The sequence below is a fragment of the Chiloscyllium plagiosum genome, unplaced genomic scaffold (assembly GCF_037043375.1).
Source record: "Chiloscyllium plagiosum isolate Xiang-an unplaced genomic scaffold, Cpla_swu_hap1 HiC_scaffold_18, whole genome shotgun sequence".
In the NCBI taxonomy this organism is placed as follows: Eukaryota; Metazoa; Chordata; class Chondrichthyes; order Orectolobiformes; family Hemiscylliidae; genus Chiloscyllium; species Chiloscyllium plagiosum.
The window spans coordinates 33,592,425-33,610,675 of record NW_028270156.1 but is presented as its reverse complement, the minus strand read 5'-3'; the positions used below and the strand labels follow the sequence as shown (position 1 = coordinate 33,610,675).

Genomic DNA, 18,251 nt, shown 5'->3' with positions numbered 1-18,251 from the left:
TGAGTGACACACTTCTAGGAACTCTCTAACTGTCCTCTGTTTAGATAGTCCTGTGATCGTTGTGTTGTCCCAGTTGAATTTGTGGTCCCTGTCATCTGTGTGTATGGCTAATAGAGACAGTTGGTCGTGGCGTTTAGTGGCTAGTTGGTGTTTGTGGATGCGTATTGTTAGTTGTCTGTTTGTTTGCCCTATATAGTGTTTTGTGCAGTCTTTACATGGAATCTTGTAAATTACATTAGTTTTGCACATGATGGGTATTTGGTCCTTTCTCCTGGTGAGTTATTGTCTGAGTATGGCTGTTGGTTTATGGGCTTTCATGATTCAGAATGGTTGGAGAAGTCTGGCTGTCAGTTTGAAATGTTTTTTAATATAAGGTAGCGTGGCTAGTGAATTAGGTCGTGGCATGTCCAGGTCACGTTGTTTGTCTGTTAGGCATCTAAGGATGAAGTTGCAGGAGCATCCATTCTTGGTTAAGACTCTATAGCAGTGTTCTTCTTCTTATTCCCTTTGCAGGTCAGGAATGGTACAGTATGTTGCAGCCCTTTTGAACAGTGTCCTAATGCAGCTTCTCTTGTGTGTATGTGGGTGGTTGCTGTTGTAAATCAAGACCTGGTCAGTGTGTGTGGTTTTCCTGTAAACTTTTGTGGTGCATTCGCCTTTCTATGTTGTTTGTAACATCACATCCAGGAATGGGAGTTGATTGTTGATTTTCTCCTCTCTCGTAAATCTGATCCCTGTGAGAGTGGTGTTGATAATCTGGTCTGGTGTTCTCGATTTCTGTTCTCTTAATGATAATAAAGTGTCATTTACGTATCTGATCCAGAGTTTGGGTTGGATTTGCGACAAACAAACAATCTCAACACTAAAGAGAGAGAAGCCCTAAAAACACTCGAAAGTGACAATAATGTAATCATAATACCAGCGGACAAGAGCAGAATGATGGTTATCATAGACAAGACCGAATATATTCAGAAAGCAGAGAAACTACTTGCAGATACTGACACCTACCTCCAGAGGGAGTTTGACCCCACACCACAGCTAACCATGAGAATAATAAACAATACACTATGGAACTTTCAAAAAAACAGACTAATAACCAGGACTGACCAACAAAGGATGAAACCAGAAAGCAACAACACTCAAAGTTTTTATAGATTACCCAAAGTACACAAACCAGACATACCATTCAGACCCATTGTGGCATTGCTGGAAACGCCATTGCATAAACTGGTAAAAAGAACTCCAACAAAAACTAAAACACCAGCAGATCCAAACACTCCATACAATCACCACAGGAATTCCGAGACAACATCAAGAGCATAGACATAGACAAGGACAAAGCACTGGTCTAATTTTATGTAACGGCACTATTTACCTCAAATGACAAAACTCTAGCCAGAGAGTCAAGAGCCAACCTCCTGGACAGGCAGAACAGACAACACGATGGGAAACCTATTAACAAGGACTGCATGCTTGACGACACACTTCACATTCCACAACTAAATATACAAACAGATCAATGGAACATCTATGGGCTGCCCCATCTCTGGGCTCATAGCAGAAGCAGTGATGCAAAGATTGGAATGAACAGTCCTCCCACAAATCCAACCCAAACTCTGGATCAGATTCGTAGATAACACTTTTGTTATCATTACGAGAACATAAATCAAGAACGCACACCAAATCATCGACACCATTCTCACAGGGATCAAATTTACGAGAGGAGGAAGCCAACAATCAACTTCCATTTTTGGATGTGAGGGTACAAAGAACACAGTACGGTGAATGCACCACAAAAGTGTACAGGAAAGCCACACATACCGACCAGGTCCTGCATTACAACAGCAACCATCCACATACACACAAGAGAAGCTGCATTAGGACACTGTTCAAAAGGACTGCAACACACTGTACCACTCCTAACCTACAAAGGGAATAAGAAGAAGAACACCTCTATAGAGTCTTCACCAAGGATGGATATCCCTGCAACTTCATCCACAGATGCCTCACAGACAAACATGATGAGGACATGCCACAACCTAACTGACGAGCCATGCTACCTTACATTAAAAACATCTCGAACTGACAGCCAGATTTCTCCAAACATTCTGAATCATGACAGCCCATAAACCAACAGCCATGCTCAGACAATTCACTGGGACAAAAGACTCTATACCCATCATGTGCAAGACTAACATAATTTACAAGATTGCGTGTAAAGACTGCACAAAACACTATATAGGGCAAACAAGCAGACAACTAACAATCTGCATCCACAAACACCAACTAGCCATTAAACACCACAACCAGCTGTCTCTAGTAGCCGTATACACAGATGGTTGGGACAATACAACAACCATAGGACAAGCTAAACAGAGGACAGCCAGAGAATTCCTAGAAGCATGGCACTCAGCCACGGACTCTATCAACAAGCACATTCACCTGGACCCAATACACCCAGCCACTACAACAAACAACCTGAACCAGCAACCGGAAGCAGTAGAAATTGAACCAAATAAATTCCAGAAGACACAGTACAGCAGCGCTTCACAGGATGCTCCACAGCACTGAAGTTGTCACCTAGACAGGGGACAAAATGTCTGCAAATCAACTTCCCAGCTCAGCGAACATACTCACAACCACAACAACAGGCACCCGAGCTACAAATCTTTACACAAATATTATACCTTGAAATTTTCTCTCATTGCTAGTTACCATAAATTTTAATATTCGCATTAATTTCCAAGATCTAAATCTGTTTAGACCTAAATATATTGATTATAGATTGTACACTGAAACATCAGCACTATGTACACCTTTTTCCCAATCAGACAGGAAAATGGGGAGCCTTCTGCCTATTGTATCCATGCAGACTCTTTGAAAGTTCTGCTCCCTGTCTTCTTTAGTCCTGCCAATTCCAAAAAGGACAATGCAGCAAGTGAGAGATAGAAACACAAATAGAGCTGAGTGGCCTGAATGTCATAGGCTGGATACCAGTCCTCGGGTACTGTGTATTAAACCATCTAGTCACCCAACACTGAACTCCCTTTCATTATAGGCCTTTAAAGAAACTATGATTGAATTTATCTGAATCACATTGTATCAGTGAGGATAATACATTCCAAAGAAATAATTCATGGACTCAACTATTGCAACTGGGTAAAAAAATGTTGAAGATTTGAGAAAGTCAGGGCAATTGCTTTTAGAAAGGAAGGTTGAGGAGATTTAATGGAGGTGTTTAAAATCACGAATGGATCTGATAGACCGAGTAAGGAGAAACTGTTTCCAATGACAAAGAGGCTCAGTAACCAGAGAACACAGATGTAATGTAACTGACAAAAATGGTAGAGGGGAAATGAGAGAAAAAGTTTGCACAGTGAGCTGTTGAAACCTGGAAAGCACTATCCGCAAGAACAGCTGGAGCAGGTTAACTTTCAAAGGAAATTGGATAAATACTTGAAAGGGAATATTTGTAGGCTTATGCATGGGACAAGAAGAGGGAAAGTGAGACTAATTGGGTAGATTGTTGAAAGAGTCTATTCAGGAACAACACAATGAATGACCTCCTTTAAACTGGGCCTATATTGCTTAAAGTTTACAAGAATGAGAGATTCTCTCATTGAAACTTCTAAACTTCCTAAAAATTGGTGGGGATTCTCGAACTCAGGACCAAAGGATTGAGATGAGGCAAAATGTCTTTTCTCAGTGGGCTATGAACCTTCTGAATTCTCTATCTGAGAGGGCTGTGAATGTTCAGTCATTGAGTACATTCAAGACAGAGATGGACAGAAATTTGGGTACTAATTAAAAGGATATGGGGATTGTGGGAATCTACCACAAGATCTCAATAAATGGTGCAGTAGGGTTGACAGTCTGAATGTTCTGCTATTTCTTATATTCTGTGCTGCTACAAGATTGTCAGAAAATGTGTGCAAATGGGAGTAAGTTTGAAGTTCAACATATTGTCTTGACTGCTTCGCAGATCAGAGGGATCTGCTAAAACTTATCACCAATATTACCATTAAAAAAATCTTTCAGATTACAAGAAAGGACTGTGATTCTTGGCTTGGTGTGTGCAGCCTGTACCTTTTTATATTCTGCGTTTTTGATTGTGGACTGAAATGGGAAAAGAATTGTCGTAGAAGCCAAGGGTGGCTGAAGGATTATGGTAATTTTTAAAAGTAAGTCATTTGACACTCATCGTAAATGATGTTTACACAGCAGTTTGTTCAAGCAGAGGGAGAAGTCTAGCTGCAGATAAGCTGGATCCAAGGGATTTGTATGAAGGGAGATTCAGCTGGCAACAAGTGGCTGAAATGGTTTGTGAAATGGTGACCAGTTATTGCTGACAAAGATCTTCTGCCTGTGCAATTGGCTCTCAGCTGGCTGAATAGCTTGTAGATGTGAATGTTTGGGTAGAAGCTATTGGATCTTTTGAAAGGAAAGAAGCTGACTCTTTTCTCTGGAGTAAAAACAGCCTCCAGCCTTAAGAAAGCTATTTTGTTTTTCCCTCATATCGTTGTAAACTGTGGCTTTTCAACCATGATGTCAGAGACTTTATAAGTATGAACCAGTCACTCTGTGCCTGCTGCAAGCAAGTGGAGAAGGATCAAAGAGCAGCAGGTCCTGACAGGCCAAAAGGACCATCTGTTGTGTTGAGTTTAAAAATGATACCTTCAAACCAAACCATTAAGGGTCAACTGTTAAGGGTTAATTGGACATGATGATGAGTAATTGAAATAAAGTGGATAAGTACATGAAAAACAGACCTAATGCAAAAACAGCCTGTTCTGACTTGGGGAAAAGTGCCTGACCTTGAGAGTCTATGGGAACCACCTGTTTGTATGGTTTACATATAGCCACCTGGATTGAATAAAGATTCGTGCACTTTGTGTCTTCCACTGTGTCTCCCACCTGCACACACACACCATGGGTGCTGGGGATAAAATAAGCACTACCGCATTTAGGTGGTAGTGTGGGGGTTAAATTAAAAAAGAAAAAAGAAAAGAAAAAAAGAAAAAAAAATATATAAACAGGAGTGAAAAAAGAAAAAAATAAAAAAATAAAAATAAAAGGAGGAATAAAAAAAAATATAAACAGGAGTGAAAAAAGAAAAAAAGAAGAAAAAAAAATATATATAAACAGGAGAACTACCGCACTTAGGTGGTAGTGTGGGGGTTAAATTATTAAAAAGAGAAAAAAAATAAATAAATAAATAAACAGGAGCAGGCCACCCGGGTGTTTTCCTATCTTCCTGGTGGTGGAAACTGAAAGAAAAAAAAAATAAACAGGAGAAAAAAAATATAAACAGGAGAAAAAAAAATATAAACAGGAGAAAAAAAATATAAACAGAAAAAAAAAGTAAAAAAAAAAATATAGCCACCTGGACTTGTTTTCCACCTATTTTCGAAGACTGGAAAAGTACTGAAGTTGTTACAAAGTAGGGATTCAGCACATAACCTTGGATTCAGAATAGTATTAATATCAGGACTTTGTCTCACTCATTGGACCTTTCACCATCGGGCTGGGGTTTGCGAGACCAGTACCACGGAATCTAAGATAGAGCTCTAATTATCACTGTCAGCAAAGTCCCCAACAGATAGAAGGCAGCGTGAGAGTCACTTGTTTATATATATGAGTATATTATGTAGCTTCAGTCAATAGTTTGCAAATGTCTCTAATATATATGAAACAGATTAAGCTAATAATTGACTTCACATTAAAGTGCATGTTCCTTGTTGTATTAATTTTGATCAGACCTTTATGAGCCAATTAGATACTTACAGCTGAACAATACACCATCTCAGCAAACCTTGGGGACAGGAACCATTGAGTCACCTTCCCACTCTTTCCCTCTGCTCATAACACCCTTTTTTTCTGTGTTTGTGTTTGTGTGTGTGCACAGGGGTTTTTAAGGTGGGGTTAGAATTTTAACTAATAGCTATAGATTAATGTTGTTTATCTGCAATTAGAATCTATTTATTTGTAATAAATAGTCATTCTTGTTAGTATATAAACCTGGTCTGTAATTTCTGTCAACCTGGGTCTAAAAGAGTCAAAACTCCACCTCCTGATGCTGCCTGGTTTGCTTTGTTCCTCCAGCCTCCTGCTTGTCAACCTGGGTCTAAAAGACAAGTAAATTGGGGAACCCTGTGTAGTTTTTATAAAATCTTTAACTTTTGAGATGACGCCAGGAATAGTAGAACTTGATTTTCCGTGTCGAGAGTGTGGTGCTGAAAAGCACAGCCAGTTAGGCAGCATCCGAGGAGCAGGAGAATCGACATTTCAGGATTTCCCATGCACTAACACTGAGGCGTAACACTGAGTTTTGCTATAATATAGGGTGAGTGCAGGCCACCCCACCTTGGGATGTCATTGAAACTATAAGGTTCCTTTAGATAGTTCAATTCTGCCACCTACAGTTGATGAATTGATACTACAAACATTTTCATGCCTAGTTTATTGTTGACTACCCATTTGGAGAATTTAAAGAATGTAATAATGGGACAAGTGCCCATCACTTATTTTGTTTCTCTTGGAACTCTCTTTGAAGTTCTCAGTTGTAACCCCACTGTGAGAGATAAAAGTACAGTCCCAAAGAAACAACAATCCTTTCCCAATTTTGACAACTTCTTCTCAGTTTATTGAGCACTCTTTCTTCGAGGGCTTTTCTGATGAAGGGCTTTTGCCCGAAACGTCAATTTTCCTGCTCCTCAGATGCTGCCTAACCTGCTGTGCTTTTCCAGCACCACTCTAATCCAGACTCTGATTTCCAGCATCTGCTGTCCTCACTTTTGCCTTCCTGAATGACTCACCAAGCACCCACTACTTTATTTAAATCAAGGATTTTAGTGAGTGACTGAATGGCAATTTTGAAGGAGATAGATTGACTAGTGTTTTCTCCCATCAAACCTAACCCAACTCTCCTGACCCATTCTCTTTATTACCTTAATCCAGTTTGCCACTCTCCAGCTTGCTTCCCATACTTTTTAATATCCCTTTCAAACATGGATGAAACTGTGTTAGCTAATCTCAATTGAGACAACATTAAGGATGCAACAATATCTCAAGACTCCTGTGGGTGAAGACAGGGAGAATTCTGCTGTGAGATATTTACTGTCCATGCTGTACGCGCAAGGTCAGGTTTGATCAGTTAAATAGACTGAAATCACTCACTATTCAAGTGACCATACAGTTAAACCCATTTGACTCCTGGATGGCATAGAGTTTAAGTGTTTAAGGTAGAGAGAGTTAGAAAATAACTAGAAGGAAAGTAAGCATGTGGATGAAGTATATTGATTAGATCAGGTATAGGATGACAATACGGTTAACACTGCATAAAGCTAGAATTACAGTAAAGTGACAACAGAATGGCACCAGGATAACATCAAGACCAAACTGAGGACTGCAGATGCTAGAGATTAGAGTCAAGAATGTGCTGGAAAAGCACAGCAGGTCAGCACCCGAGGAGCAGGAGAGTCAACATTTCGGGCAAAAGCCCTTTATCAGGAATAAGGCTGTGAGCCTAGGGGGTGGTGAGATAAATGGGAAGGGGGTGGGGCTTGGGAGAAGATAGCTGAGAGTGTGATAGGTAGATGGAGGTGGGGGTAAAGGTAATAGGTCAGAGGGTAGGGTGGAGCAGATAGATGGGAAGGAAAATGGATAGGTAGACAGGTCATGAGGGTGGTGCCAAGTTGGGAGGTTGGAACTGGGATAAGGTTAGGGGAGGGGAAATCCACACTGATGCCACGGGGTTAGAGGGTCCTGAGGTGGAAGATGAGGCATTCTTTCTCCAGGCGCCGGGTGGTTAGGGAGTGGTGATAGATGAGGCCCAGAACCTGCATGTCCTTGGCGGAGTGGGATGGGGAGTTGAAGTGTTCGGCCACGGGGCGGTAGGGTTGGTTGGGTGTCCTGGAGATGTTCTCTGAAGCGTTCTGCGAGTAAGCATCCTGCCTCTCCAACGTAGAGGAAACCGCATAGGAAACAACGTATGCAGTAAATGACTTGTGTGGAGCAGGTGGAACTTTGATGGATGTGGAAGGCCTTGAACAGAGGTGAGGGGGGAGGTGTGGGCACAGGTTTGCAATTCATGCATGGCAGGGGAAGGTGCTCCACCCCAACCTTAAATTCACCTGGATCATCTCAGACACCTTCCTCCATCAATGGTGACTGACTCAATATTGACATCTTTGAGGAGAAAGTGAGGTCTGCAGACGCTGGAGATCAAAGCTGAAACTTTATTGCTGGAACAGCACAGCAGGTCAGGCAGCATCTAGGGAACAGAAGATTCGACGTTTCGGGCACATGCCTGAAGAAGGGCATGTGCCCGAAACGTCGAATCTTCTGTTCCCTAGATGCTGCCTGACCTGCTGTGCTGTTCCAGCAATAAAGTTTCAATATTGACATCATCTACAAACCCACCAGCTCCCACAGTTACCTGTACTACACCTCCTCCCACCCTGCCTCCTGTAAAAATGCTATCCCTTATTCCCAATTCCTCTGTCTCCACTGCATCTGCTCCCAGGAGGACCAGTTCTACCACAGAACACACCAGATGGCCTCCTTCTTTAAAGACTGTAATTTCCCTTCCCACATGGTTGATGATGCCCTTCAGCGCATCTTATCCACATCACACATCTCCGCTCTCGAACGCCACCCCTCCAACCACAACAAGGACAGAACCTCCCGGTCCTCACCTTCCGCCCCACCAAACTCATCCTCTGCCATTTCTGCCACCTACAAACGGACCCCACCACCAGGGATAAATTTCCCTCCACACCCCTATCTGCTTTCCATAAAGACCGTTCCCTCCGCAACTCCGTCGTCTGGTCCACGCACCACACGAAACCACCCTCCCCTTCCAGCACCTTCCCCTGCCACTGCAGGAATTGCAAAACCTGAGCCCATACCTCCCCACCTCACCTCCATCCAAAGCCCCAAAGGAGCCTTCCACATCCACCAAAGTTTCACCTGCACTTCCACACGCTATTTATTGTATCCGTTGCTCCCATGTGGTCTCCTTTACATTGGGGAGACTGGACGCCTACTCGCAGAGCGTTTCAGAGAACATCTCTGGGACACCTGTACCAACCAAAACCACCGCCCTGTGGCTGAACTCCCCTCCCGCTCTGCCAAGGACATGCATGTCCTGGACCTCTCTATCACCACTCCCTAACTACCCGACGCCTGGAGGAAGAACGCCTAATCTTCTGCCTAGTGACCCTCCAACCCCATGGCATCAATGTGGATTTCACTGGTTTCCTCATTTCCACTCCCCTACCTGATCCCAGTTTCAACCTTCCAACTCAGCACCGCCCTCATGACCTGTCCTACCTGTTCATCTTCTTTCCCACCTATCTGTTCCACCCTCCCCTCTCACATATCACCATTACTCCCACCTCCTTCCACCTATCACACTCTCAGTTACCTTCCCCACAGCCCCACCCCTCTCCCATTTATCTCTCCAGCCCTGAGGCTCACAGCCTCACTCCTGATGAAGGGCTTTTGCTCAAAATGTCGACTCTCCTGCTTCTTGAATGCTACCTGACCTGCTGTGCTTGTCCAGCACCACATCCTTGACCAGGATAATATCAGGTTTGGGATAAAACCAGGATTAGGACCAGCAAGGTAACACCAGCATTAGCTTTGGGTGGCACATGGTTCAATGGTTAGCACTACTGCTTCACAGCGCCAGGGACCTGGATTCAATTCCAGCCTCAGGCGATTGTCTGTGTGGGTTTCCTTCCACAGTCCAAAGATGTGCAGATTAGGTGAATTGGCCCTGCTAAATTGGCCTTAGTGTTCAGGGATGTGTAGGTAAGGTCCGTAGGTCAGGGGTAATAGGGTATGGGAATTGGTATGAGTGGGTTACTCTTCAGAAGGTCAGTGTGGACATGTTGGGCTGAAAGGCCTGTTTCCACACTGTAGGGATTCTTTAAAACACAATTACACCTAAAGAATAATCGTATTATATTAAGATAAAATCAGGTTCAGAACAACACAAGTATAACACGAGGATTAGACCATGGGGTCTGTTTTTGACAACATGCTGCTCAGCTGACAAGAAACTGAATCTCTCTATTTCATTCTAGGGGAAGGTCATTATCTCTGCTAGGAGCCTTCTTGGTGTCACCAGGCCATGATGAAGAACTTATCACTTGGCCCTTCGATTTCTGCGAGTCCTGAAAAACATATATTGGAATGAGCTCTCTACTGATCACAACCAAGAGACTTTATCAGGGCAGTCCCAGAAACACAGAAAGGACCATATATTCCTACCACTGCTATCTCCGTATGTGCCATAAGTACGGTTTGAATTCTGATTGGCCAGCTTCTTGAATTCTGTTAGCTCAGCATGATCCTTCTCGTACATCCTCTTTAAGTTCTCCACATACTGCATCATCACCTCCGTGGCCTTGGACATTCGTTTCTCCTATAAACATGGAACACATCTTCAGATTAACCGGAGACACTCTTAAAGGCAATATACAAAAAGGATACTGGAAGATTACACCCTTCTCTGGTAGCTGTACTCCTCCAATTCTGCTTCTTCTGTACCCCCAATTCTTATTGCTTCACCTTTATCCCTGTGCCTTCAGATAACTGAGTCCTAAACTCTAAAATTCCTTCCCTTTGCTTCTTTGCCATTGTATCTCTCTGTCCTTCTTAAATTCCAGCTCTTTGAATAAACGTTGGCCACTTGTCTTTTATCATTTCATGTGGCTTGGTGTCAAATTTTATTTGATCAAGTTTGAGTGAAATGGCTTGGGACAATTGTTTTGCATTCAAATGCTAAATTACAAGATTTTTTTGATTTAAAAAATGGGTAAAACTGTGGCAGATGGTGTTCAACATGAGAAAGTGCAAGGTCATCTACATTAGACCTAAGTAGCTGGGCACCAGAGGGGCAGAGACATTTAAGGATCTGAATACAGAAATAAGCATAAACTATTTTGTGAGGGACAAAAATAGTTTAAAAGGATAATATTAGCTTTTTTCTCTCAGAAGGATTGGAATATAAAGAGGTGGAAGTTTTGCTCGACTTGATTAGCGATTTGGTTCGAGTCCACCGAAGTAACTGCATTCTGTGCTGGGTATTGCAACTCAGAAAAGATACTTTGATTCCAAAGGGTTGCATTGATATAGTATCAAAAATGGATGACAACATAGGAGGTATGGTTAGTAAGTTTGCAAAAGACATCAAAATTGGACGCGTAGTGAATAGCAAGAAAAGGTTACCTCAGAGTACAACGGGATCTTGATCAGATGGGCCAATGGGCCAAGGAGTGGCAGATGGAGTTTAACTTAGATAAATGCGAGCTCCTGCATTTTGGAAAGGCAAATCAGGGCAGGAATTATACTTAATGGTAAAGTCCTGGGGAGTGTTGCTGAACAAAGAGACCTTGAAGTGCAGGTTCATAGCTCCTTGAAAGGGGAGTCGCAGGTAGATGGGATCATGAAGGTGGCATTTGGTATGCTTTCCTTTATTGGTCAGTACACAGGGTATTAAAGTTGGGAGGTCATGTTGCAGCTGTACAGGACATTGGTTAGGCCACTTTTGGTAGACTGTGTGTAATTCTGGTCTCCTTCCTATCGGAAGGATGTTGTGAAAACTTGGAAGGAGTCAGAAAAGATTTACAAGGATGTTGCCAGGATTGGAGGGTTTGAGCTATAGGGAGAGGCTGAACAGGCTGGGGCTGTTTTCCCTTGCGCGTTGGAGGCTGAGGGGTGACCTTACAGTGTTTTATAAAATCACAAGGGGCATGGGTGGGCTAAATAGACAAAGTCTTTTCCTTGGGGTGGAGGAGTCCAGAACTAGAGGGCATAGGTTTAGGGTGAGAGGGGAAAGATAAAAAAGTGACGTAAGGGACAACCTTTTCACACAGAGGGTGGTGCGTGCATTGAAGTGGTGGAGGCTGGTACAATTGCAACATTTAAAAGGCATCTGGATGGGTATATGAATAGGAAGGGTTTGGAGGGATATGGACCAAGTGCTAGCAAGTGGGACTAGATTAATTTAGGATATCTGGTCGGCATGGACGAGTTGGACCAAACCGTCTGTTTCTGTGCCATAAATCTCAATGACTGTATTACAACGTAAAACAAGGCCATTTAACACAACAGATCTGCATCAACTCTTTGGATATTTTAAGTTAGTGTCTATTTCCTTCCTTTCCAATTCACCTTGCATATTGTTTCTAGTCAAATACTAATCTGATGCATCTTGAAAGCCTCAATAAAACCTGCCTCCCTACACTTCCAGGAAGTGCATTCTCGACCCCAACTATTTGTGGATTTAAAAGATTTAGCTGACCTCACATTTGCTTGAAGTCACATGATGACATTTCCGCATCTACTTATTATTAAACTTATAACATCAATTGAACAAGCAAGACCCTCAGTTCTAACAAGAAACATTTTTTCAAGAAAGTGGCTCACCACCATCTTTTCAAAGTAATCGTGAAAGGACAATAAATGCAATCCTTGCCGGTGACACCTACAGCTGAGTCTGGAAATGAAATTGGAGTTGACTTTGAGATAATGAAGATCAAGAGATGACTTTGATTAGGTGTTTCAGATGATGAATGGAAAATTCAAGGCTGGTCTGAGTACACTGTAGGGAAGGGGGTCAAAGTTTGGAGGACACAGGTGAAATCTCAGGACCTCAGGATAAGTATAATGGTTAAGCTGAAATATTTTACACATAGTGTAGCAGACCTGTGCTGCGAGCTATAGTGGCACTGGGATGATTGGGCACATATGTCCTCCAGAGATAGACGAGATTGAGGCATGGGGGAGAAACTGGGACTTGAGATATATTAGGGAAAGAGAGGCTTGTATGGACTGGTTTAGTCCAGTTGTTCAGTAGTACTCACCTGACGAACAGCCCCCACCATTTCAGCTCGACCGGAGAGCCTGATAGCCAACCGTTGGAGGACAGTGATGGTCTCGAGGAGCCTCTGCTGAGCATCTCGTTGGTCAGGGTGTACCCAAAGTGAAGTTGAGGACTGCAAGGCAGATGGAATTAAATAAAAGTAAAGCAAGGAAAAAATTACATTTTAGAGAAACTTTCGTGACTTCAGCTTTCCCCAGAAGCACACACAAACAATTATCACAGTGATAACGCATGAAACAGGGAGAGGAGATACAACAGTAGTGTTGTCATTGAACAGTAAGCCAATGAAATAGGAAATGTGTTGGATACCCAGGTTGGAATCCTACCTTAGCAGCTGATGAAACTTGAATTCAATAAAATGTGGAATTTTTTAAAAAATCTAGTGATGACCATGAATTGATTGTTGTAAAATCTTATCTGGCTCACTAATGTATTGTCAGGAATAAAATCTACTATCCTGACTGACTACTCTGTTACTCCACATCCAATCCCACTAGTCTACTTTTGATCATCAGTATCGTGATGGGAGGTGTCATCAACAGTGCTATCAAGCATCAAATACTTAGCATTAACCTGCTCAGTGATGCTCAGTTTAGGTTCTGTCAGGTCCAATCAGCTCTTGACCACATTACAGCCTTGGTTCAAAGATGAACAAAACAGCTGAATTCCAGAAGGGAGGTAAGAGTTGTTGCCCTTAAGATGAAGCTGTGTTTAACCAAGTCTGGCATCATAGAGGAGAAAGTGAGGATTGCAGATGCTGGAGATCAGAATTGAGAATTGGTGCTGGAAAAGCACAGTTTTGCTGGAAAAACAAAATTTCCTGATGAAGGGCTTATGCCTGAAACGTCCATTCTCCTGCTCCTTAGATACAGCCTGATCTGCTGTACTTTTCCAGCACCACACTCTCAACTCTGGCATCATGGAGCCCTAGCAAATCTAGAGTTAATGGGAATTGGTGGTGGTGGGGGAGTTTGATTGTGGCGGAAGGTGACTCTACACCGTTTGGAACCATACTTGCCACATAGGAAGATGGTTGTGATTGTTGGAGGTCAGTCATCTCAGCTCAGCACATCTCTGCAGGAGTTCCTCAGGTAGGGTTTTAAGCTCAACCATCTTCATTTGCTTCATCAATGACCATCCCTCTGTCATAAGGTCAGAAATGGGGATGTTTGCTAATAAATGCACAACATTCAGCACCATTCACAACTCCTCAGATACTGAAGCAATCCATGTTCAAATGCAACAAGTCCTGAACAATATCCAGGCTTTGGCTGACAAAGGCCAAGTTACACTTGCTTTACACAAGTGCGAGGTAATAACCATCTCCAATAAGAGACAATCTAACCATTAGCCTTTAACATTCAATTGTCTTAACAATCCTCAATTGGCCACTATCAACTTCTGAAGCATTACAATTCACCATACACTTAACCAGACAAATAAATACTGGGGTTGTAAGGGTAGTAGATGAGTGTAGCTCCAAAAACATTCAAAAAGCTTGACACCATTTGATTGACATCACATCCACCTCCTTAAACTTTCATTCCTAATGTTCAGTAGCAGCAGTGTGCACCAGCTACAAAATGCACCGCAAAAATTCACCAAGACTCCTTAGTCAGCATCTTCCAAACCTATGACAACTTCCATTTAGAAGGACAAGGACATCAGACACATGGGAACACCACCACCTTCATGTTCCCCTCCAAATCACACACCATCCTGACTTGGAAATATATTGCCATTCCATTATGTGTTCCTGCTTCAATATCCTGGAACCTGGAATTACTTCCCCAACAGCATTGTAGGTGTACCTACAGCTCACCACCACCTTCACAACTAGGCAATAAGTGCTGCTCTAGCCAGCAATTCACACATCACACGAATTAATATGTGCACAGCAAGATCCCACAAACAATATGTGATTAATGATACTGAGCTTTAGAGTGGTGCTACTTGAAGAGCAGATATTTTCCAAGACACTAGGAACAGTATCCTTACTCTCCTGAAATACAAGATTTCTCTCTCTCAATAAGGAAATCATTTGCCACACTTGCCTGGTTTTGCTTCTGGTCCTGTGTAGTGCCTTGGAATGTTCAGTATTTAATGGTCCTACATAAATGCCATTTAGAAATGATTTGTAACACAATGATGAGGTCATTCCTAACTCCAAACGGAATCTGGGAACCAGTCGAGTCCTGGCCCAGCATTTACTTCTCGACGTTGGATGTCCGTCGATTTGAGAATGACATCTATTCAGAGTCATGAGTTTCTGCTGTGGGTCTTCATATCAGTGAACTGGCTGATTCCCAACCCACAGACCTTTTGCACAAGGGCATGATGTCTTGTGGGGAAGTGGGACCTAGCTTGCAGGATTTGTTTCTTTTCCTTTCCATCTTTGCCACCGTTCTGCCTCATTTTGAAGTATGATGTAGCTTGATGTACAGAATATCTCCATTTTGAATGATTGGAAGCAAGCATTTACTTTCCAGCAATAAAAGTCAATGCTGCTGTGTTTCAAGGAGAGCTTTGCATTGTCTTTGAAGCATTTTTTTCTTCCTCCACTGGAACGTTGGCCACTCATAGGGTCATAGAGTCATAGAGATGTATAGCACGGAAACAGACCCTTCGGTCCAACCCATCCATGCCGACCAGATATCCCAACTCAATCTAATCCCATCTGCCAGAACCCGGCCCACATCCCTCCAAACCCCTCCTATTCATATACCCATCCAAATGCCTCTTAAATGTTGCAATTGTACCAACTCCAGGGAAAAGACTTTGCCTATTTACCTTATCCATGCCCCTCATAATTTTGTAAACTTCTATAAGGTCACCCCTCAGCCTCCGACGCTCCAGGGAAAACAGCCCCAGCCTATTCAGCTTCTCCCTATAGCTAAAATACTCCAACCCTGGCAGCATCCTTGTAAATCTTTTCTGAACCCTTTCAAGTTTCACAATATCCTTCCAATAGGAACGAGACCATAATTGCACACAATATTCCAAAAGTGATAACAAGAATCCAGAGAAAGTATATTCCTGTCAGGGTGAAAGGGAAGGCTGGTCGGTATAGGGAATGCTGGATAACTGAAGAAATTGAGGGTTTGGTTAAGAAAAAGAAGGAAGCATATATGAGGTATAGATAGGATAGATCGAGTGAATCCTTAGAAAAGTATAAAGAAAGTATACTTAAGAGGGAAATCAGGAGGGCAAAACGGGGACATGAGATAGGTTTGGAAAATAGAATTAAGGAGAATCCAAAGGGGTTTTACAAATATATTAAGGACAAAAGGGTAACTAGGGAGAGAATAGGGCCACTCAAAGATCAGCAAGGCAGCCTTTGTGTGGAGCCACAGAAAATGGGGAAGATACTAAATGAATATTTTGCATCAGTATTTACTGTGGAAAAGGATATGGAAGGTATAGACTGTAGGGAAATAGATGGTGACATCTTGCAAAATGTCCAGATTACAGAGGAGGAAGTGTTGGATGTCTTGAAATGGTTAAAGGTGGCTAAATCCCCAGGACCTGATCAGGTGTACCCGAGAACTCTGTGGGAAGCTAGAGAAGTGATTGCTGGGCCTCTTGCTGAGATAGTCACATGTGAGGTGCCGGAAGACTGGAGGTTGGCAAACATGGTGCCACTGTTTAAGAAGGGTGGTAAAGACAAGCCAGGGAACTATAGACTGGTGAGCCTGATCTCAGTAGTGGGCAAGTTGTTGGAGGAAATCCTGAGGGACAAGATGTACATGTATTTGGAAAGGCAAGGACTGATTAGGTATAGTCAACATGGCTTTGTGCGTGGGAAATCATGTCTCACAAACTTGATTGAGTTTTTTGAAGAAGTAAGAAAGAAGATTGATGAGGGCAGAGCAGTAGATGTGATCTATATGGACTTCAGTAAGGCGTTTGATAAGGTTCCCCATGGGAGACTGATTAACAAGGTTAGATCTCATGGAATACAGGGAGAACTAGCCATTTGGATACAGAACTGGCTCAAAGGTAGAAGACAGAGGGTGGTGGTGGAGGGTTGTTTTTCAGACTGGAGGCCTGTGACCAGTGAAGTGCCACAAGGATCGGTGCTAGGTCCTCTACTTTTTGTCATTTACGTAAATGATTTGGATGAGAGCATAAGAGGTACAGTTAGTAAGTTTGCGGATGACACCAAAATTAGAGGTGTAATGGACAGCGAAGGGGGTTACCTCAGATTAGAACAGGATCTGGACCAGATGGGCCAATGGGCTGAGAAGTGGCAGATGGAGTTTAATTCAGATAAATGCAAGGTGCTGCATTTTGGGAAAGCAAATCTTAGCAGGACTTATACAATTAATGGTAAGGTCCTAGGGAGTGTTGCTGAGCAAAGAGATCTTGGAGTGCAGGTTCATAACTCCTTGACAGTGGAGTCGCAGGTAGATAGGATAGTGAAGGCGTTTGGTATGCTTTCCTTTATTGGTCAGAGTATTGAATACAGGAGTTGGGAGGTCATGTTGTGGCTGTACAGGACCAGTTAGGCCACTGTTGGAACATTGCATGCAATTCTGGTCTCCCTCCTATCAGAAAGATGTTGTGAAACTTGAAAGAGTTCAGAAAAGGTTTACAAGGATGTTGCCAGGGTTGGAGGATTTGAGCTACAGGGAGAGGCTAAATAGTCTGCGGCTGTTTTCCCTGGAGCGTCGGAGGCTGAGGGGTGACCTTATAGAGGTTTACAAAATTATGAGGGGCATGGATAGGGTAAATAGGCAAAGTCTTTTCCCTGGAGTTGGGGAGTCCAGAATTAGAAGGCATAGGTTTAGGATGAGAGGGGAAAGATATAAAAGAGACCTACGGGGCAACATTTTCACGCAGAGAGTGGTACGTGTATGGAATGAGCTGCCAGAGGAAGTGGTGGAGGCTGGTACAATTGCAACATTTAAGAGGCATTTGGATTGGTATATGAATAGGAAGAGTTTGGAGGGATAAGGGCCGGGTGCTGGTAGGTGGGACTAGATTGGTTTGGGATATCTGGTCAGCATAGATGGGTTGGACCGAAGGGTCTGTTTCCATGCTGTACATCTCTATGACTCTATGAGTCTAAGTGGCCTAACCAATGTCCTGTACAGCTGCAACATGACCTCCCAACTCCTGTACTCAATACTCTGACCAATAAAGGAAAGCATACCAAACACCTTCTTCACTATCCTATCTACCTTAGACTCCACTTTCAAGGAGCTATGAAACTGCACTCCATTGTCTCTTTGTTCAGCAACACTCCCTTGGACCTTACCATTAAGTGTATAAGTCCTGCTAAGATTTGCTTTCCCAAAATACAGCACCTCGCATTTATCTGAATTAAACTCCATCTGCCACTTCTCAGCCCATT

General features: G+C 42.8%; 1 protein-coding gene across 7 annotated transcripts in view; it reads right to left on the bottom strand.

Annotated features, from left to right (window-relative positions):
* The window catches only part of irag1 (inositol 1,4,5-triphosphate receptor associated 1), a 159,838-nt gene that overhangs the window by 17,513 nt on the left and 124,074 nt on the right, over positions 1–18,251 (bottom strand). For all 7 annotated transcript variants that reach the window (XM_043705685.2, XM_087996430.1, XM_087996428.1 and 4 more), the window contains 2 exons: positions 12,876–13,007; positions 10,279–10,432 (listed from right to left, as the gene is read on the bottom strand). In XM_043705685.2, coding sequence (XP_043561620.2) covers positions 10,279–10,432; positions 12,876–13,007 — 286 coding nt within the window. The remainder of the gene's footprint in view (positions 1–10,278; positions 10,433–12,875; positions 13,008–18,251) is intronic.